General features: G+C 46.7%; 1 protein-coding gene across 1 annotated transcript in view; it reads left to right on the top strand.

Moving 5' to 3' along the window:
* LOC115464552 (zinc finger protein 836-like) overlaps positions 1-22,673 on the top strand; it is a 98,635-nt gene that overhangs the window by 49,861 nt on the left and 26,101 nt on the right. Inside the window, exons 8-9 of the mRNA XM_030194918.1 lie at positions 1,083-1,202; positions 4,425-5,368. Coding sequence (XP_030050778.1) covers positions 1,083-1,202; positions 4,425-5,368 — 1,064 coding nt within the window. The remainder of the gene's footprint in view (positions 1-1,082; positions 1,203-4,424; positions 5,369-22,673) is intronic.

Genomic DNA, 22,673 nt, shown 5'->3' with positions numbered 1-22,673 from the left:
CCAATCACTTAATTCCATATATTTTCTCTCTTACTTATTTGGTATTCTTCAACTCTGACCGCTAAGGTCACCTTCACATAATTCTGCTTCTTTGGTATTTTTCCCAATTACCCATCATTTGCTATTTGTAACCTCCCTCCCTCGAATACTTATCACTCATACTTGTCCTTCACTGAAAATGTCCCTGTGTTATGTTCAGAGCCTGTTTGAAACAAACAAACAAACAGATACTTGTTAAAGTTTATGGCCCATTACTAGGGCTAAGCAAGCCTGTCTATGGTTTGTGAGAAGACCAAGAAGACACAAGCTGGCTAACTGCCCACCTAGATCATAAATAAGGGAATGTTATATATATACAGAGCTGACTGATGTACAAAACCAGACAGCTGTATACACTTTACACATTGAATCACACGTGCAACTGCTTTCTGTGGAGAGTGAAGTGATTTGAAGAAAACATTTAGGAACCCCCATCAATAAACTGTTACGATAATCAAAACGGGGCATGATGGTACTTTGAACAGTCATACTAAAATTTTCTTGTGTTAGGTATTCTTTTAAACGTCGAACAACTCTTCCCAAATAAATGGGGTATGTTTACTAAGGCGCGTTAGCATTTTTATCGCGCCTTTTAAGGTTAAGGTGCGTTAAACGCTACAGCGCCAATACATTCCTATAGGTGTGTTAGCATTTTGACACACATCAACTGTTGACGTGCGTTAAAAACGCTAATGCGCCTAGGTTGTAGTTGGAATTACCTTCCTAGTTTGATCTTGCATAATAAACCAGGCAGGGACCTATGATAGTACCTCACTCCCAATTTGGATAGTGGATTTTGTATACTGTTGGTATTTTCCCTATTGGGAGGCAGGGGTTTGGTATTAACATTTCAAGTTTGAAATTCCCTTTTCATATTTAGAGGTTTTATAATAAACTAACTCCCATCGTCCAGATTCGTCACTCTCATTGGGAATTTAGTCATGCATCAATTCAGTCTTCTTCCGCATCTTCAGACGTCGCACACCACTTAGAAACATCCCTCGCCTCTGTGTGTTTGATTTCTTGTTTCTTATTCGGTGCAGGCTTCCCCTCTGTGAAACCCGATATTCTGCTCAGGATTAAGGAAGAAGAGAACGTGGAGTCCTTCTGCTGGGGTCCTCAGGAAGTGGAGGGAGCTGATGCCAGTGATGAGGCTAACTCAGGTAAGCCAGGAGCACAGGACAGCAGAGCAGTCAGCTTCAGAGACTCTCACTGTGCAGCTTGTCGGGGTTTATTTGTGCTGTAATTTCTAAAAGATACTGGAAACAAGAGGGAAGAAGACATAGATGTTTCGATGCATGACCCTCCATCAGAACTTGTGCCGCTGTGAATTCAAGGCACAGGTGTGTACTTTAGTTGATTCTGCTTGATCCCAGGAGGAACAGAGTGGATTACAAAGTCAAAAATAACGTATAATTAAAGTACAATCAACTAAATAAAAAACATTTCAAAGTAAAGTAAAACCAAATACAACCTTGATATAATCAAATAGAAAAATAAACCTGACATAAAATCAAAAAAATTGCTAAATAAGAATCAAAAATAAACTTGTACCTAGTCTTGCCAGATGGGAAGAAATTTCCCAGCCCAACTCACATGCAAAGGGAGCCCAAAAGTAGCCCAAGTTGCCCAACACCCTCCCCCCCCCCCCCCCCCCCCCCCACGGCCTGCCTCTGTCGTCCAGCGTGGCCATGTGCTCGCTCTCGCTAGTCCTCCCAGTGTGCTCGCTGCTCCAGTCCAGTCTTCAGCATGAAGTGATGAGTCGTCATCATCAGCTGATGACCTCATCACCCACCTCACCTTCTATTGGTCAAATTTGGAGCCGGAATGAGGCTTCGGAGATAAACAGAGCCTCATTCTGGCTTCAAATTTGATCGATAGAGTGGGCACTGAGCACTAGAGACAGAACCAGCCTGCATGGGCCATGCGAGAGCCCGAGCATCTCAAAACTGCTCAGAAAATTGCAACCCACAACTTGGGAAAAGTGCCCGCGGCCAAGTAGAAAAAGCTGCCCATCCCTGGCATATTTGCTAGTAACTCCTTCCAGAGTAACTTCTGTTTTGGATTATGTGGTAAGATAAAGCAATGAGCAGAGGATGAGGCAAGTTTAAACGAGAATGAACTTCAGAGTCTTACTTTTTTTGACATGCAAGGCGCTGAGCCAAAATGCCCCACATTATTGATGAACTGTTTTGAAAAAATGTATAAACCAGCCAGACCTTTTGGATCTGAAGATGCTGTAGAGGCAATTCTGTATCTTGGCACCTCGATGCCGCATTCTGAGCTTCAATTCTGTAATGGCATCAGTGCGCCGAGATGCTGTTACAAGAATCCTAGCGTCAGCTGGCATCGACACGTCAATATGTAGAGGCCTTTTTGCAAAGCGGCAGTAAGCCCACCGCATGCCAATCTGGAGCTACCACCAGCCCCACGCAGGCGCTGGCGGTAGTTCCAACCCCAGCGTGTAATCGAGCAGCACCCACGTCCTACCCAGTTACCAGCGGGTTAGTGTGGGAGCCCTTACTAGCACCTCAGTGGGTGGTGATAAGTGCTCCCTCCCCGCACGGCCACGTGGTAAGTGAAACCTTACCGCATGGGCATCTTTTTTTTTTGGCCTTTTTACCTGCTATGGTAAAAGAGCCTCAGCATACAGCAAAAATGGCCCCTGCCTCTAGCGCATTGCCCTTTTTACTGCAGCTTAGTAAAAGGACCCCTTAGACATATTTAAGACATGTTAAGGTTGATGAGTGATATCGTGGTATAATACCCCAAATTCTATATGTGGCACTCAAAATTATGTGGCCCGAATTTGCCTGCGCAATTTAATTCAGTAATGAACCTATTTTGCGCCAATAATTGGGCGCTAACAATTACTGGCATTAATTGGCGACAATTTGGATTTACTTGCGCATCGTGCTAAGCGCTTTTCTATAAAGGTGTGCGAGCGTGGAACTGAAACGGGGCATGGCCACGGGTGGATCAGGGCATTCACTGAAGGTGCACGCAGTATTATAGAATTCAGGGGATATGCACCGAGATTTACGCCTGGTCTCACTTGCTGTAAATCCTTGAGCTTAAAAGTTGGGTGCAGATCCCGCTACGTGCTGTTCTAGAAACGGTGCCCAACTCTGAGCGCCATTTGTAGAATAGCGTTCAGTGTTCATTTTTTTTTAAACGCCCAAATTTTGGCACCATTTACCGGATTTAGTCCTGTGCTCCAAGATTGCATTGTATAACATAGTAACATAGTAAATGACGACAGGTAAAGAAAGACCTTACGGTCCATCCAGTCTGCCTAACAAGATAAACTCATTTTACATGGTGTGTGACAATTTATATGTATACCTGAGTTTGATTTGTCCTTGCCTTTCTCAGGGCACAGACCGTAGAAGTCTGCCCAGCACTGTTGTACTAAAAGTTCTGAAGCTAATGTTGAAGCCCCTTAAAATTTACACACCAGCCCATCAATATCTATTCAGTAATGATCAGGGTGTAGACCGTAGAAGTCTGCCCAGCACTGGTCTTGTACTAAAAGTTCTGAAGATTCTGGAACCCTAAAGAGTTACAAGAATCCGGAATCCCAATTAGTAGCAGCATTCCATGTAGAACCCCAAAGAGTAACATAGTAAATGATGGCAGATAAAGACCTGAACAGTCCATCCAGTCTGCCCAACAAGATAAACTCATTCTACATGGTATGTGATACTTTATACCCGAGTTTGATTTGTCGCTGCCTTTCTCAGGGCACAGACCGTAGAAGTCTGCCCAGTTCTTATACTAAGTTCTGAAGCTATCATCGAAGCCCCTTAAAATTTAGCCCATCCCTATCCAGTCACGATCAGGGCGTAGACTGTAGAAGTCTGCACAGCACTGGATTTGCTTCCCAGTTACTGGCATCGCCACCCAATCTCCACTAAGATTCTATGGATCCATTCCTTCTAAACAGGATTTCTTTGTGTTTATCCCACGCACATTTGAATTCCATTACCATTTTCATCTCCACCAGCTCCCTTGGGACAGCATTCCATAAGTACATAAGTATTGCCATACTGGGCAAGACCAAAGGTCCATCAAGCCCAGCATCCTGTTTCCAGCAGTGGCCAATTCCACGTATCCACCACCACCGCTATGGGGTTGGGTCAAGGGTGACTAGTTGCTGATCGCCCTGCTTACAATGCCAGTGTTTAATCATGTAGAAGTGGAACCTGTGCAGATCTGGCTGCCTTTTTTTTTTAGTTCAAAACTTTTTGTAAGTGGTATAGGGCAATGTTGGTTGACTTTGTTATGAGAATTGTAAGTGTTAACTATGGCAAAATTCAATAAAGATGATTTGAAACAAACAAAAAATAAATAAAACAAATTGACCACTTATTTTATTCCTACAGTGGAAAAGCCAACTATTGAACAGAAGGGGAAACATCTTGAAGAGTGCATTGAAAAGCTGAAAGTGCAAGAGACATTGCCCAGAAAAACTACAGAAAACATTTTTCAGGATCCCGACCAATCCCGCAATTGCAAAAGGCAGCGCAAGGCGACACGGTCTCGGAGAATTTCTTCAGAGAAACGGGTAGACCAGTCCAACGAGGGCAAGAGCAGCTCGGCTGTGCAGATAGGTCCGAACTTACAGGAGAGCGTCCTCCCAGTGATTAAAAAAGAGATGAAGGGGGAATCTGATGATGACACTAACAGAAAACCCACTGAGGCTGCAAAGACCCCAAAAGCAAAACCCTACAAGTGTGATCAGTGTGAGAAGTGTTACATCAAAAGCTCGCATCTAAAGGTGCATCAGAGAAGCCACACGGGAGAGAAACCGTACGTCTGTGGTGTCTGCGGGAAGAGCTTCAGCCACCGGGAAACTATAGTTGTTCATCAGAGGTCTCACACGGGGGAGAGGCCCTTCCAATGCATGGAATGTGGGAAAAGCTTCTTAAAAAGTTCCCACCTGAAAGTCCATCTCCGGATCCATAATGGAGAGAAACCTTTTTCATGTACTGAGTGTTCCCGGACCTTCAATCACAGGGGTGATCTGAATAAACACCAGAGGATGCACACGGGGGAGAGACCGTTTGAGTGTGCGTTGTGCGGGAAGTGCTTCAGTCAGAAAGGCAACCTTTTGACCCACCTGGGGACCCACAGAGAGGAGAGACTGTTTGCCTGCACCCTATGTGAGAAACGGTTCAAACAGAAATCGGAGTTGGCCAAGCACCTGAAGATCCACTCGGGAGAGAAACCGTTCACGTGTGATGTTTGTCATAAGAGCTTTAATCGGAACCAGCACCTCCTGAGGCACCAGAGGGTGCACGTGGGGAAATATGAAATTAAAGTGGAAGTATAGTGGTCCCGGACGTGGCTTAAAAATTTACTTTGTTCTCCTTGAGTGGGAGCCAAGACAACCTAAAAGGAGGTTATCTTTGGTACAAAGCTAGTTGGACAATGTAAGAGGTGCCATGCAAAATCAGACCAATGATCCATCAAGCCCAGGATCCTGTCCTCAACAATAGCCTTTCCTGGTCACCTGGGGTGCCCATCAGATACCAAAGTGGAGAAGAGGTGCAGCTTAGTGATTACAGAGAAGCCCAGTTGAAATGTCACTACCTGCTTCTTGTGGTCTTGGACAAGTCGCTTAATCCTCTATTGCCTCAACTGTATATTTAGATTGTGAGCCCTTTGGGGACAGGGAAATACCTAATGGAGCTGAATGTAACTAACCTTGAGTTACTGAAAAATGAAGAGCCAAATTCAAATGAAGAAATAGGAAAACCCATTGTATGCCACTCGCTTCCAGAAGCGGGGTGGGGGGGACGGGGACTTCTAAACCCGGGCTGCTGAGGAGATGGGGAGCAGGAAGTGGAAGGAAGGAGCTACGGTACCCACTTGGAACCCTCTTTGATATTAAAGAATCCACACACAAGAAGAATCTTGCTGCCTTCCACCACAAAGATATGAATTTTGGCAAACATAGAGTCACTGTTTTTTGTACATGGTCTCATTTTTCTGCACTGCTTTTCAATCCCTACTGACTTATGCACAATGAGTCTCTGCATAGCCACACTTCCATTTGTGTCCTCCAGGCTTCACCTCTGAAATTGCATATTGACCGAGAGCATGGGAGTATGTTTGTGAGTTCCAGTTTGCCCCCGAGACTCATGAGATGAAAGAAATTTGAGGAGAAAGTGGAGTAGTCGTCTAGCGGTTAAAGCAGCAGGCTGTGAGCCAGAGAGACTAGGGTTCAGATCCTACTGACAGTCCTTGTGGCCATCAACAAGCCACTTAATCCTCTGTTCCCTCAGATACAAGTTTAGATTGTAAGCCCTCTAGGGACAGGGAAATAGCCACCATACCTGAACTTAACTGACCTTGAGCCACTACTGGAAAGGCACGAGCTAAATACTTAAAAAAAAATTTTTTTTAGAAACCTTAGGGGCCCTTCCACGCCCAACATGCGCTAAAATGAAGTTACCGCATGGCGACTGTGGTAATTTCATTTTTGGCGCGCAGCCGAAAAATAATTTTTATTTTTGGATATGCGCCAATTTGGCGTGTGTAGGCCATTACCTCGCGTTTACAGCGTGAGACTTTACCGCTAGGTCAACGGCTGAAGGTAAAATGGACATGCAGCATTTTTGATTTTTGCCGCACCTCCATTTGGCAAAAATTTTTAAAAAGGCCTTTTTTTTACAGGTGCGCTGAAAAATGGATTGGCCCGTGCCCAAAACCTGCGCCTACACTACCGCAAGCCATTTTTCAGCACACCTTAGTGAAAGAACCCCTTAGTTGGGTGGGGGTGGGGGGGTTGATTTGTCTGTTTTCTCACAAGATCTACCGTACACTCTTAAGGCAGCCAGTCCTTGGGGGACCACCTGCCAGTCAGGTTCTGGATATCCACAATGAATATGCATGAGAGAGATTTGCATGCACTGCCTCATGGTCTGCAAATCTCATGCATATTCATTGTGGATGTCCTGAAAACCCGACTGGCCAGGTGGTCCCTGAAGACCGGGTTGGGATGGCATTTTTAAAGTTTCCTGGTTGTTTTTTGTGATACTTTTTTCATATTGTACTTAAAATTCTTTGATGGTTATAAAAACCTCCCATTCTCTATGTACTGTCACATTTCCACGGCTTCACCGTGTACTGCAACCCCATTTTAAAAGTCTCAGTGTAAGGCACCTGATGGTGAAAATGAGCAACGCTGCTATTCCAAACCAATGCCTGCAGTTTCAAGATGTGAACGGGGAAGTAAAGTGCATTAAATACTGTACCCAAACTTATTCATGAACTCAGTGGATGTTTTGTATTTTATCGACTCTGAAATCGATAGCAAGGATGTGTAAGATAAGTATCGTTTCTTCTAATCTAAGTAGGAGTCCTCCACGTATAGTCCTGCCAGTAGGTGGCACTGTTTCACTGTCACATTTTCAGTAATGAGGGACAGACAAGCTTTGTAGGATTCTAGGGAACCTGCCTGTCCCTGGAGATTGAAAACACAATATTGATGGACCTCCCGCCACTGGCATCAATGCAGTGGGAGGATATATGACATTCTGTGGTGGTTCCTACAGTTTAGTCTCATGTTGAAGTGATTTAAATTGATTTTTGATGATCAGTACATTGAGTTCATGAATAAAAATGTGAATAATTTTTCTTGCCGAGCCCACCCAAATGCGTTTCTGCAGAAGTCACCTAGTACTGTTGCTAAAATCTTATGCACCCAGTTGTGTTTGGAGAACTCTTACACTGATCTAATAAAAAGTGTTTGAACTTGCAAAACATGCAGTGCACTTTTTAGGTTGCATGAAAGAATGCAGACTTCATCTGAGGGCCCGATTGCCATGGGACACAATGAAGGTAAATTGTATTACAGAGTTGAAAAGCTATTAAGAATCACGGCAGCAACCTACAACTTGTACCAGTTCTTATCCCCAAATCTTACCATCTAGAAAGCAATCAAAATTTTGAGGTAAATAAACATTCAAAAAACAATCCCCCCCCCCCCACCCAATTTTTCCTTAATATCATTCAAACAGCCATTTTTTAAATAACAATGTAATATTCTCTCACAACATAATATAAGAGAAAAGGTCGGGCTCTGAAAGCAGGATATATGATGCCTCTAAAGCAACCATTTTGTTTTGTTTTTTTGACACCCCTGTGTAATCTCATTCCTGCCCAACAGAAAAGATTTTTTTTAAATATGTAGATCAGTGTCCAAGAGATAACAAATAATTAACTTAGCATGGTTAATTCACAAGCGACTTTTTGAAAATACTGGTCTTTGAATGTTTACCTTAAAATTTTGATTATTGTTTTTTTGTATATGTTATTTGCTCATGGGGTATTGCAGAGTTTTTTTGTTTTCATAAAAATGTTTGGTTTTGGACACGGATTGGCCTCAACATCTGGGCCGGGAGACCTAGGGAGTAATGTGGAAAGAGGAGAAGATGTGAAAAGAGAGGACAAATAAAAGCCATTGAGATGCAAAGAGAAGGGCAGCTGAGTTGCAGTGAGTAGAAACAAAATACTACCAGAACCATCACCTGCATTGGTGTAATATGATACAGGGAGAAGTAGAGGGGTTTGTATATCATTCAAACTCTTCATGGATGGTAGCTATTTGTCAGCCATTTTTGGCAGAGAGTTAGCCACCCAGGGAACAGGCTAAAATTGATAAAATACACAGGACCCCCAAATTTAATCACCTCGCTCTTCATTCCGATTTCCAGATCATTTATAAATATATTAAATAGCACTGGGCCCAGTACAGATCCCTGCTTATCTCAACTTCGTTAAAGGTTTCAAACATAACCATCGACTTGCTCCCATGATGTTACTAAACTATTATTATTACAGTTTACAATTTATATACTTCTAACACCAAAAGTCTAATCTTTACATCATAAAAGAAAAAATGTTAAAAGAAAAACAGAAACATTTAAACAGAAATAGTCAAGAAGTTCTTAAAAAGAGCTGTTTTAAGCATCTTTCTAAAATACACGTACTCTGAATTAAGCTGAAAACAAGGAGCATATAGACGCCAAATTTTAAGGGCCTGGTAAGCAAGGAGCATATCGCAGATCTTCAACCTCTTTACACCTTTAGCAGAGGGAAGAACAAAAGGAGAATAATTAAATGTTCTACTTCTAGAAGAGCTTGGACATTCAAAATGGAACAGTGAATATTCATGGAAGAACATGGAGCAGTAAACACTGTAGTTTCAAATGTAAGATACATTGAACCTGAGTTTGCTTGGGGTAATCTGGGATATAAATGTTAAAAAAACAAAAACCACAAAACATTTTTTCAGATAACTCATAAAGGTCCCACTGCAGCAGAAACTTGTAACTGAAATTTGAGACATTTTTGGGGTACTTTATTTTTCAACAGGATGGAGCTCCAGTGCTTTCCAGGTGCTGTGGAGGACTTGCAGCCTATCTGCATAGCCTCACAGCCTATTCCGGGTGACCCCAGGTCCACCCTGATCCACCCAGGGCTTCTGCTCCAGGTGGCATCTTCTCTATACTGTTTCTATTTTATCTTCTATTTCTTATGGCTTCAGTAAAGTTTCTCTTGGTACTTTCTCTTCCCAATTTCTTTCTCCATCTGAAACCACTGTATACTGCTGGAACACATTGCCCACCTTCTGCTTTCATCATCTCACCATTTAACTTCCAATTTAAAAGATCCTATAAACAGAACAGTAACTAAAGACCTTGAAATAGCTGATCTTTTTCAAAAGTGTAAATATTTCAATAAAGTTTTATGTGAAAAAACAAATGCTTACAGAATGCAACCTCCTTGCAAGGAGGTTTAATTAGACAGGAGACAGCATGACGTCAAAACGTTTAAGCCGTTTTTCCCCAGCAGCCACCATATTGGTGTACCCAAAACAAACTCCTCGAAAACTCCCCAACTCCACTCCTAACAGAAAGAATGCAAAACCAAGGAGGTTTAATAAAACAATATAAACTTAAAAAAAACAACATTAATTAGGTTGAAACCTGTGATGATTTAACATAGTAACATAGTAGATGACGGCAGAGAAAGACCTGTATGGTCCATCCAGTCTACCCAACAAGATAAACTCATATGTGCTACTTTATGTGTATACCTGACCTTGATTTGTATCTGCCATTTTCAAGGCACAGAACATAGAAGTCTGCCCAGCACTAGCCCTGCCTCCCAACCACTAGCCCCGCCTCCCACCACCGGCTCTGCCACCCAATCTCTGCTAAGCTTCTGAGCAGGGTTGCCAGATGGGCGGTTTTCCCGGCCAATTGGGCGGTTTTCTGCAACCCGCCGCGGGAAATTTTTGCCCGCGGCGGGTTGCGTTTTTTTGGGCTGCTTTTTGGGCTTCAGGGCGGTTTTTTGGGCAGCTTTTTCGGCCGCGGGGGGCGGGGTTAGTGACGTGTTTGGGCGGGGTTAGTGACGTGGGAGGCGGGGCCGATGACGGCGGGGGCGGGGGCGGGGGCGGGGATGATGACGGCGGGGGCGGGGGTGATGATGCGGGGGTGGGGGTGTCAGGGGCGGGGTTTGAGTTTGGGCGGGTTTTGGGCGGTTTTTATGCTGGATTGGGTGGGAAAAAAATTTTCCACCTGGCAACACTGCTTCTGAGGATCCATTCCTTCTGAACAGGATTCCTTTATGTTTATCCCACGCATTTTTGAATTCTGATACTGTTTTCATCTCCACCACCTCCCGCGGGAGGGCATTCCAGACTGTGAGAGAGGAAGGAGTGCTGCTGGAGGCTCTGGGCATAGAAGGAAGGAAGGGAGCTGGGCCTGGCTCCTTCCCCAGCCAGGAGGCAAGGCCCTGGGGACATTTCCTCAGGAAAGTCCCCGGCTACGGGGCCTACTGGGCTGAGAAAATCTAAGGCCAAATGGAGCGTTTCCCAGCCCGGGGCTGCTCCGGGGAAGAGAGAAAGGAGCCCCTTGGACCGTAGGGCTCCCAGAGCAAAGGAGGAGGAAGGGAGACCCCCTGACATGTCGCACGAGTTCCTGGACAAGGGATGTGCAGACAGCGGAAGGGGGAGAAAGCTGGTACAGGCCCCTGAGAAGCAGCGTAAGGGGGCGGCTGGAGAAGAGGTGATGGAGTTGGGCCAAGAGGTGCAGTCGGGCCCAGACCAGACGGAGGGTGAAGAGGAGAGTGGTCAGAAGAGGAGGAGGAGGACAACCAAGGGGTGAGCTGGGACCCGGAAAACCCAGCTAGTGGAGTGGTGAAGAGGGTGAGGAAGATCAAGGCCCTGGAGAAAGAATCAGCAGAGCTGGGGAAGAGGCTGAAACTGGCCAAGACCATGGGGAAGTTGGCCCCAGTAGAACATAGGAGAGCATACCAGAAGGAGGAAGTGCGTTTGGCAGTGCAGCTTCAGCGCAAGGAAAAACTGCTGGCTTCCTTTTAAAAAAGTATTGTTATCAATAGAAATCAAACAAAATAAAACATGGAAAAGAAAATAAGATGATACCTTTTTTATTGGACATAACTTAATACATTTCTTGATTAGCTTTAGAAGGTTTCCCCTTCTTCCTCAGATCTGTATCCTGTGTTTGATTTCTACTGATAACCTTTAAGAGTGGACTAACACGGCTACCACACCTCTCTAAAAAAAAGTATTGGTAATCCCTTAAGGGAACTTTATATCAATCAAGAAAGAATGGCATCAAACAAAGTTACAGCTGCACATTTAACTCAGGAGAAAGAGCCTGGTTCAGCAGGACTGGTTACCCGCCAGCCTGTAGGAGAAGAGGTACCAGGGACCAGCAGTCAAACAAAAACATTACAATTCATGAAAGACTTGGCAAGCCAGCCAGGAATACTTCCTGAAAAGGAAGGCTCCAGAGACAAGGAAGGTGGACTTGCTGCCTGTGAGTCAGCCATACAGTCTAAAGGGAAAAAAGCAGAAAAGAAACCATCCTTTAAACATTTTCATATTCTTGAAACTGAAAGAGGAGACTCAGAGGGCAGCCTTTTTTTCACACAGGTTGTTGCAGTACCCAACAGTGGGAAGGAAGACAGTTTACCTGAGGAGAGAAAACAGGAGCACACAGTGGAATCAACCAGTGCTGAGATTACAGGAGGATTGCAGGACTCAGGCAGGCAGGCTGGCTCAGGTGCAAGCAGTGAGCTCCTTGAGTGCAGAGGCAGTTTCTCCTCATCAAGAAGGGTGTGCAGATGGAATCAGAGGAACTGTGTCTTGGAGGGAAGGATGGACAGGAGAGCTGGTCCAATCCAGAAGCAGAGATAGGAGGTTCTGGTTTAAAGTCCAGCCAGAGCCTCGCGCGGGACCTGCTTTCTTCCAGAGTGCAGAGAGCCAGGAGAAGGAGGACAGTTGGCAGAAGCAGCAGACCGTCATTTCTTCAGCCCTGGCACAGATGGACAATGGGACTTGTTTAACAGATAAGGAGAACTGTAGGGAAGGTTTAGGGTTGGATTTGCAGGGGAAGGTTTTTTTGACTAATGCTGTTGTGCAGAAGGAAGGTTTAGGAACCTCTGCAGCAATAAGTTTGGTTGGGGATGAAGGGGTTAGGGAGAAAGGGGGCATGGTGAAGCCAGTAGGGGAGGGGGCGTATGATGTGAGTTTTTTCATGCAAAGAGGAATGGAGGTCTTCTGGGAAAGGTATGAAGGGGTACGGGGAGGGGGAGTGGAGAAATTATCAGGTTGTGCCCATCAGCAGACCTGACTTGGTGCAGGTGACCCTGCTAGTTAGAAACGAGTCTATTTCAGGGGTGGACCTAGCATTTTGGCTACAGAGATTTGCGGAATTACGAACCCCACTGGCGAAACTCCCAGACTCCAGTAGAGTATGGGCAGGGGGTGGGGGGCTTTGGTCAGGCTTAAGTAGGTGGGGCAGGTGGTCCAGCATATCCCTTCGGTAGCGTTTATAGGGAGAGACCGTATCCTGTGTTTCTACAAGGGGCAGCCACGACAGTGCTTTAAATGTGGGTCTTTTCGGCACTTTAGCATGTCCTGCCCGGTACTGCAGTGTGCCAAATGTGGTAGCAAGGACCATGTCACAGAGCATTGTGCCTCCATACAATGTAATCTTTGTGGGGGTTTGGGGCACGCGTTTAGGGATTGCCCAGCGGCTTTCCATAATGGGGGACAGGAAGGTACTTCAATTCAAGAGGGGAGGGGGAGGGCTGCCAGAGTCAGGGTACAGAGGTAGGGAGGAGGGGATAGGGGGAGAAATAGGTGATAGGGGGAGGGAGGGAGTACAGGTGAGAGGTAAAGGGCAGGAAGAGGAGGGGGAAGAGGGATGGGTGCAGGTCTCCAAAAGGCAGAGGGGAGCAAAGGGGAAGAGGGGGGGGAGAAACAGGTTAGTTTGGGGAGGGAGGTTGTCCAAGGGCTGGAAGTGGGGAATCGGTTTCAAGGTTTGGAAGTGGAAGAGAGGGGGGAGGTGGCAGAAGAAGAAGGAATAGGAAGGGAGGGGGAGGGCCGCAGGGGGGGGTTGTAAGAGGAGATCAGAGGGAGAGTTGGGGGAGGGGGAAGGAGAAGGGGGGAGGTTTCGAAGCGAAGGGATCATCAGGAGGGAAGAGGGGGGAGAGGGCGGGGGAGTGTACGGAAGGTGGGGGGATGCGGACAACTGTCAGGAGTAAGGGCTCCCAGGAGCAAGAGCAGGGAGAGGAAGGGGCGGCTGTAGAGGAAGTAGAGGAAATAGAGGTGGAAGGGGTGCAGGGAGGGGGGGTTAAAGGGGTCACAGGGGGACGGGGGGAAGTGAAGAAGAAAAAGGGGAGGAAGAAAGGAAGGGGGGAGGACGGGGGGAATTTGAATTCGGAGTCTGAGATTGGGCAGAGGAAGAAATGGAAACGGACGATGAGGGGCAGGCGGCGGAGGATGGGTTAGGACAGAGGGCAGTGGGACAAGACGGGTGGTACAGAGGAGCCATACCCTTGGATGATGGCAGGAATTCTGTTGTTCTTTGCCACACTAAATGTGGCAAGTGTTGCCTCCCAGAGGGCGCACGTGGAGCAGGGGCGTAGCTACGGGTGGGCCTTGATGGGCCCAGACCCACCCAGTTTAGCCTCAGGCCCGCCCAGAAGCAGATCCTTGCCGTGACCGTCTCCCACCCCTGCCGCAGCGCTTCATTTAATGTTGTCGGCGCTGCTGTTAGTTTCCCACCCCCTGCGGCAGCGCTTTACACTTTACCCGACGGCAACGCTACAGATGCAGCGCTGACGTCCTGCTCCGGGGCCTTCCGCGTCCCGCCTCTGTAACAGGAAGTTACATCAGCGTGGAAGGCCCCGGAGCAGGACGTCGGACGTCAGCGCTGCATCTGTAGCGTTGCCGTCGGGTAAAGTGTAAAGCGCCGCCGCGGGGGTGGGAAACTGTAACAGCAGCGCCGACAACAACATTAAATGAAGCGCTGCGGCAGGGGTGGGAGAGGGTGAGGAAGTCAGTGGGGTGCTGCGTGCTGGCCCAGTAAGGGGAGGCAGGGAGGGGAGGGAACAGAAGGGTGCTGGACTTGCAAGGGTTGGAGGGAAGGGAGAGAGATTTTGGGATTTGCAGAGGGGAGGTTGGAGGGAAGGGAGAGAGGTTTTGGGATTTGCAGAAGGGAGGTTGGAGGGAAGGGAAGAGGTTTTTGATTTGCAGAGGGGAGGTTGGAAGGAAGGGAGAGAGGTTTTGGGATTTGCAGAAGGGAGGTTGGAAGGAAGGGGAGAGGTTTTGGAATTTGCAGAAGGGAGGTTGGAGGGAAGGGAAGAGGTTTTTGATTTGCAGAGGGGAGGTTGGAAGGAAGGGGAGAGGTTTTGGAATTTGCAGAAGGGAGGTTGGAGGGAAGGGAAGAGGTTTTTGATTTGCAGAGGGGAGGTTGGAGGGAAGGGAGAGAAGTTTTGGGATTTGCAGAGGGGAGGTTGGAGGGAAGGGAAGAGGTTTTGGATTTGTAGAGGGGAGGTTGGCAGGAAGGAGAGAGAGAGGTTTTGGGATTTGCAGAGGGGAGGTTGGAAGGAAGGGGATAGGTTTTGGATTTGCCGAGGGGAGGTTGGAGGGAAGGGGAGAGGTTTTGGATTTGCAGAGGGGAGGTTGGAGGGAAGGGAGAGGTTTTGGATATATAGGGGGGGTGGAAGGAAGGGGAGAGGTGCTGGATATGCAGGGGGGTGGAGGGAAAGGGGAGAAGTGCTGGATATGCAGAGGGTTGAAGTGAAGGGGGAGAGGTGCTGGACATGTATGGGAGTTGGATGAAAGGGAAAGAGGTGCTGAACATGTAGGGGGGCTGGATGAAAGGGAGAGATGCTGGACGTGTGTGTGGGGGGGGGGGGGGCTGAAGGAGAGGTGCTGGATATGCAGATGATGATATGCAGAGGGAAGGGAGAGAGATGCAGGGAGAAAGAGCCAGATGCATAAGGGGAAGGAAAGAGAGGAAGAGAAGCTGGTTGGGGGTGGGATCAGCGAGGAGAGGGACACATTGGTGTGGAGGAGGGAGAAAGGGGACCTAGGGAAGTATACAGATACAGAAGGGAGATGATGGGCATTAGGTGGGAGCATGGGGACAGGGACACAAATGTGAGATGCTGTATGGGGATGGCACATGGGCACAGAGGGGTAATGCCTGACCAAGGGGGGGGGGATATAGAATAGAGATAAAATGCTGGACACTGGAGAGGGGGATATATGGACACGGGGGGGGGGGGGAGATACCAGACAAGGGAGAGAATAGGAATGCAGAAGGGATATGCTGGGCATGGGGTGCATAGGTGCACAGAGGAATGATGATGGATGAGGGGATATGAACACAGGGGAGATACTGAACAAGGAAATATAGGAAAACAGAGATGGGAGATGGATGATGGACATGAAGAAAGAAGAAATGTCAAATAGGAGACCCTGGCAAGTGAGTTAAGAGAAGACAGAGGGAAGCAGAAACCAGAGACTGGGACCAATATGATTTGAGAAAAAATGACCAGACAACAAAAAGGTATAAAAAAATATTTTATTTTCAATGTTGTGAATATAATATGTTGGATTTGGAATGTACATCTTGCCAAAGTTGATGGTAAACATGGCTGGGGTCCAGGACAGAAATCTAGGAAAGGACCCCAAAGTCCATTACCAGGCTGCTCCTTCAGCTTCCAGCATGCAGGCTTTCTCTGGCCAAGGAACCAAGCACAATTGCCCTAGTTGCATCCCCTAACACCATCCCTGGCATGTGCCATCTTTATATTTTGCACAGGAGCAAGTGCCTTTCTTTCTTGTTTCTCTGGTGGTGTACTACATGCAAGGTCTAGTTTCTTGGGGTTTCTGTTTAATTTATATTTCTAGAGTTTGTGGTCACTTATTCTGTATTTGGCATTTGTGTCTTGTGTGTGTGACTGAGGTATTCTGTTAGCATGAAGTTTCAATGTAGCATTCTGTAGTAATTTGGCTTGTTCAGCTTTCCTGATAAATGTATTTGTATTTTAGGGCCCTACTATAATATTTAAGGCACTTCTTTTTCATAGGTAGGATCTTTGTTTTTGGAAGTTAGTGTTGGCATGGTAGATTTGCTCTAGGTTCTGAGTGACTTTTGTTTTATAGATTTTTTAAAGTTAATTTATAATATGTCTGTAATTGAGATTACACTAGAAAACAAAATTTCTTTATATGATTTTTATGGTGAATTGTCCTTGCTGTGCTCTGTATCCATTGTTGGTGGACGGCCAGGAGGTTCTCTGAATGCAGAATGTGTTTGGCTTCAATACCATATATGTGTTGGAGGACCATGGCTCAGTAGGGCTGAATAGTGTAGTCTATTGTACTTCCCTTAGCTCTCAATTGGCCTGCAACCACTGAAGCCTGCACTGCAACCCTCATTGAAGTTATGGGGAGTGGGGTAGGGACAGAGCATGGGTGCATCAGGTTTGCTGTTTTTTTCTTTTTCAAAAACGTTGGCAACTCTAGTGCCCACCCATCCAACCTGTTGGCCCACCCAAAAATTGCCTTCTGGCTACGCCACTGACGTGGAGGCCTTTGATGGCCTGTGTTGGAGTATAATACTTAATGATACTTATGCTGACCCAGAATATTTGTTTTCTGACATGCAGATCTCTGGGCGGTCATCGGTGCTTCCCCGATTGCTGTTGCAGCTCAGATGAAGGCTACAATCCTGTGGTGATGTATGTATACTGCATAAGAGTGTTATGTAAAATGTGTGTGCCTATTGATGTGTGAATAAACAATCTTTAAAGCAATATCCGAACCCTTGATTTGCTACATGGCCTTTCTAAGATTTCTGCGGATTGTTTTTTGTTGCAAGAAACAAGGCTGCAGACGTTGGATGCAGTCAGGCGAGCACAGCGGGCCTGGAGATGGGGGCCCTCCATTTGGGGGTTGGCAGGGGAAAGATATTGGGGGGGGGGGGGGGGTAGGAATCCTGTTCAAAACACATAAGGTGGTAATACAGAGGGTGGTAGAATTAGGCATCGGGAAGTATCTGGTGGTGGATGTATTGTTGCACGAAGTGGCAGTACGGATAGTTAACATTTATAGGTCACAGAGTAAAAGAGGGCGCACCTTGTTGTTTGGGAAAATTAAGCCATATTGTACACATCTCGGCAGGTGGTATGGGGGGGGGGGGGTTTAATACTATCTTAAGGAAACAGGATAGTGGGGGAAGATGGCACGGGTAAGATATGATGGGGTGCGGTTAGGGGGCATCATGAAGGGAGCGGGTTTGGTGGATGTGCACGTGGAACACGTAGCGGATAGGGAAGGGTTTACATTCACTAGGGGGGGGTTGTAGGAGCAGAATAGTTTTTTAGTACGGAAAGGGGTCTGTGGGCAGGGGCCTCAGTTGGTGGAGGTGGAATTTTCTGACCACAAGCTGGTATTGATAGCAGTTGGAGGGTTAGGGGCTCACAGGCCAGGACGGGGTCTCTGGAGACTTAACTTGAGGTGGTTGGAGGAGGAAAAGGTTCAGAAGGAGCATCACGACTTTGTAAAAGACCAAATATCGATCCAAGGTCTCTTCTCCTCGATCGGGGAATGGTGTGAGGTGGTGAAACGGCGCACTAGGTTTTTCTTTGTACAGCAAGCCAGAAGGAAGGGAAGGGAGATGACCCGGCTGGGGATAGCGATTAAAAAACAGAGAGACTATTTGATCTCTCGGGGAGGGAGAAGGGAGGTGTTGTAAGAGGTGGTAGGCCTCCAATTATTTAGTGTACAGAAATTAATGTCTCATATGTTGGACAGAGAGAAATTAAGGTTTCTTTCCTTCTAATCATGGGAACAGCCTGCTGGCTTACACTCCTCCTCTTGCCCTGTTGCCCACAATCTCTCCCATTGAATATGGTCAGAATTCTTTCCCATGCCCTTTGAAGTAAGGCTACTATCCAGGAGAGAATTACCCTTTTTACAACCATGAGAAGAAGACCAGGTAACACCTTATTTCCTTCTCTGCCTAGAACAATTCAAACACTATCTTCCTGATCCCTGGAGTCAATAACAATAGTTCTATTGACAAGAGAAACCTAACACCTCTATAGCAACTCTATAAGGAAGCAGTAGTTAACTTTTGTTTCCTCTTTTAGAATAGGGGAAATACTAATTAAAGGTTCTGAGAAATGTCTTCTTGTGTGAGAAAGGCTGTAAAGATGAATAGAAGAGGTCCAAAACATTTGGACAACAGACCAAATACATCTTCAAAGGAAATATAAACAGATGCTATATATTTCTTTATTGTCAGGAGATCCTGCCTGACTGTAAGATGCTAATTAAGGGGTTGAGAAAAGAAACCCTCCCTCCTTCTTGTGCTTCTGGTATTGAAAGGGAAAAGAAATCCTATATAATATCTCTCTGCCAGATAGGAGGCTGGTCAGTGTGCAGTGCTCCTAGTCTCATGCCAGAGAACTGGGAGACTGCCCTGGCCAACTTTCCATTGTAATTTCCATTTCTATATATGTTCTCATTTCTGTCATATTCTAGACTATCTCTATGACTATTTCTTATTATTTATCCTAAATCTCTGGATAAAGAATAAACTTGTGTTTTTCCCCAAAGGAAGCTTCCTTGGTTCTGTTCTTTGGTATTTGTTTTAAAGGCTTTAATCCACCTGTCAAGAGTTTCTTAAGGTATAGTTGAGAGAGTTTGTCTGCGTAGTATTGCTGGCCTGATTGGACTCCGCCGGCCGCAAGAACAGACGCAGAGGACATAGAAACACTGCAAGCAAAGTTAGAAAAGGTACAGTACAATAGGTACTCCTCGTTGAAGTATGAAAGGGATTTTGAGAAGTTGTTTAGCCCAGATCCCTTCGCATGCTGCAAAGAGAGAAGGGAGCGTAGGATGGTGAGCAGTCTGCAGGACGTAACAGGAGTGGTGAGGGATTCAAGGGAAGGGATTCTGAGGGTGGTGGGAGAGCACTTTGAACATTTTTTTTCAGGTAGGCATTTAGATAAGGATAGAATGGGGACATATATAGAGGACAAGCCAGGGGTGGGAAAGTGGGGGGCCCATCTTCAGGTCCTGGACCAACCCTGGACACTGCAGGAAGTGGAGGAGGCCATTGGGGCCTTGTGGAAAAAGACCTCGCCGGGGCCGGATGGGCTCCCGGCAGAGTTTTACCAGAAACTCAAACACTTGGTAGCTCCGATTCTGTTAGATTTCTGGGAGGGAGCACGGTAGCAGGGTTCTTTGCCAGCATCCTTGGGAGAGTCCGCCTTGATTCTCCTCAGTAAAGGAAACGATCCTGGGCTTCTGACAAACTGGCGGCCCATAGCACTGCTAAACAGCGACCGTAAAGTCTTTGCCCATATGCTTTTAAAGCGCATGAGGCAGGTGTCGGGGGAGGTGCTGGCACCCTCGCAAGGTTGTGGGGTGCCGGGAAGAGGGATACTTAAGGCAGCAGCATGGGCTCGGGAGGGTTTTGAGCGGAGCCGGGTAGATGGGGAAGGGAGGTTGATGGTCGTCCTGGACCAGGAGAAAGCCTTTGATAGGGTCCAGTGGGAATTCTTATGGGGAGCTTTACTCCGCTATGGGTTTCCCAGGGGATGGGTGGCACAACTCCGTGTGTTATACACCAAGGTTCGGTGCTTTCCTCTGGTGAACAGATGGAAGGGCAAGGGGTTTGAGGTGACGGCAGGGGTTCAGCAGGGGTGTCCCTTGAGCCCCTTGCTTTACACCTTTACAATAGATCTGTTTATCAGGCGTTTGGAGCAGGGTGGGGAAGCGGGACTAAGGGGGGGGGGGTGGAGGTGAGCACGGGGACCGATTTATGGGTGGTGGCATATGCGGATGATATCACGGTGTGGGTAGCAGATAGGGGGGAAGGAGAACAGTTAAAGGACATGATTTCACAATATTCACAGGCAAGTGGGTCACAGGTAAACCATCAGAAAAGTAACAGTTTGTGGGTAGGACCAGTGGGGTCAGACTTTGAATTGGGAAGGAGCTGCGGGGTCCGCTTTAGGTTGGGAGATTATGCCATATGGAATTGGGAGCAGAAAATTCAGGAGGCCAAGGTAAGGCTAGAAAGGTGGAAGGGCTGGAGGATGCAGATGAAGGACCGGGTTCAGCTGATTAAATCCCACATAGTGCTGTTTTTTTTGTTTGTTAGTTATATTTGTTTGTTATCTGAGAAATGTTACACTGCGCTTTATAGCGTGTTTTTTCAGATGTTGTGAGGTAATCGGCTGAACCTGGTGAAACGGAACATCACATACCTGCCTAGGAAGGAAGGGGGAGTAGGGATGGTAAACCCAGTGCTGTTTTTCAGTGCTATATTCCTCCAATTTAACCTGGGACGAGCAGTGGGTAGTGACACCCCGGGGTGGGCGGCCAGTATTCTCCAGTGGTGGGGAAGATTTTGGGTTCCTTGGTTGGGTGGGGGGAGAGAGGTGACTTTAAGGACAGGGGCCCCGGAGGGGGTGAGTTATTATAAGACCGTGACCAATTTAGTACGGTTGTGGGGCATTTTGGTGGAGGAACTTAAAGCAGGGAAGAGGGGGGTGTGGACGGATAGGGTGTGTGCCCAGCGCTTTGCATCACATTTGGTACTCAGGGATGCTCCTGGGCCTTTAGTCCGGCAGGGCCTGCGGTTGGTGACGTCAGAAAGGATCCCACATAAGTACAGGGACATTGCGTGGCTGTCCTTTCATGGAAAGCTTTATGTACGAGGCAATCTTAAGTACAGGACTATACAGGATCAAGACTGTCCGAGGGGGAAATGCGTAGGACGGGAAGAAATGATGGACCATTTTTTGAGGTTCTGTCCTTTTTCAGTGGCAGTAGCTGACAGGGTGGCCTCCTTATTGAGCATCCCGTCCTTTCGGCAGTACACTTATGCTGACTGGGTGTATGGGAGGGCGCAAGGTCATGGGCAGCTGGAGCCAGTGACGGGGTTCCTAATCTCGGTTATTATCAAGTTCCACCTCTGGATGGCGCGCTGCGGAGTCTCCCTGCACCAGGAATATAGGTCTGTGGAGAAGGTTAGCTGGGATGTGGTTAGGGCAGTCCAGGAGGTTGAAAGGTGGGAGCGGGTGGGGGTGGGGGTGGGTACTACTGCTCGGTGGTGGAAACATGTACGGTTGAAACCACCATGAATCATTTGTTTTCGTTGGTGTGGAGTTTTATTAGGGGTTTGGGGGGGGGGAGGATTGGGTTTTTTTGTGTATATATGTACATAATTTGATATTCTGTTTAATGTATTTTTGATACCATGGTTATTCTTGTTATCCGATTTATAAATAAAAGAGTTCTCCAAGTATCCACCACTCTCTCCATGAAAAAATACTTCCTGACATTTTTCTTGAGTCTGCCCCCCTTCAATCTCATTTCATGTCCTCTAGTTCTACCGCCTTCCCATCTACAGAAAAAGGTTTGTTTGCGGATTAATACCTTTCAAATATTTGAACATCTGTATCATACCCCTGTTTCTCCTTTCCTCCAGGGTATACATGATCAGGTCAGCAAGCCTCTCCTCATACGCCTTGTAATGCAAATCCCATACCATTTTTGTAGCTTTTCTTTGCACCACTTCAATTCTTTTTACATGCTTATCAAGATATGGCCTCCAAAACTGAACACAATACTCCAGGTGGGGCCTCACCAACGACTTATACAGGGGCATCAGCACCTCCTTTCTTCTGCTGGTCACACCGCTCTCTATACAGCCTAGCAACCTTCTAGCTATGGTCACCACCTTGTCACACTGTTTTGTCACCTTCAGATCCTCAGATACTATCACCCCAAGATCCCTCTCCCCGTCTGTACATATCAGACTCTCACCGCTTAACACATACGTCTCCCGTGGATTTCTACTCCCTGAGTGCATCACTTTGCATTTCTTCGCATTGAATTTTAATTGCCAAACCTTAGACCAATCTTCTAGCTTCTGCAGATCCTTTTTCATGTTTTCCACTCCCTCCTGGGTGTCCACTCTGTTACAAATCTTAGTATCATCTGCAAAAAGGCAAACTTTACCTTCTAGCCCTTTGGCAAATGTCACACACATCTTTTTTCCTGTTCATGAGGGAACTTCTCTCTTGTTTTGTGGAATGTAGTGGTATATTACAAAAGTGCGCTTGCCTTCATTTATTACTACTGTTTCATGGGGGGGTGGGGGATACTGAATAATGAGGGAAGGGCATCCTTCGTGCAGAGGTTCTGGCCAGTCAGTCTAAATGTGCCAGTATTGTCCAGTTAAGCACACTATTAGCCGCCAATTTCAAAGTTA

This window comes from Microcaecilia unicolor, chromosome 3 (genome assembly GCF_901765095.1).
Source record: "Microcaecilia unicolor chromosome 3, aMicUni1.1, whole genome shotgun sequence".
Taxonomy (NCBI): Eukaryota; Metazoa; Chordata; class Amphibia; order Gymnophiona; family Siphonopidae; genus Microcaecilia; species Microcaecilia unicolor.
The sequence above is the reverse complement of the archived record's forward strand: the minus strand, read 5'-3'. Positions and strand labels throughout refer to the sequence as shown.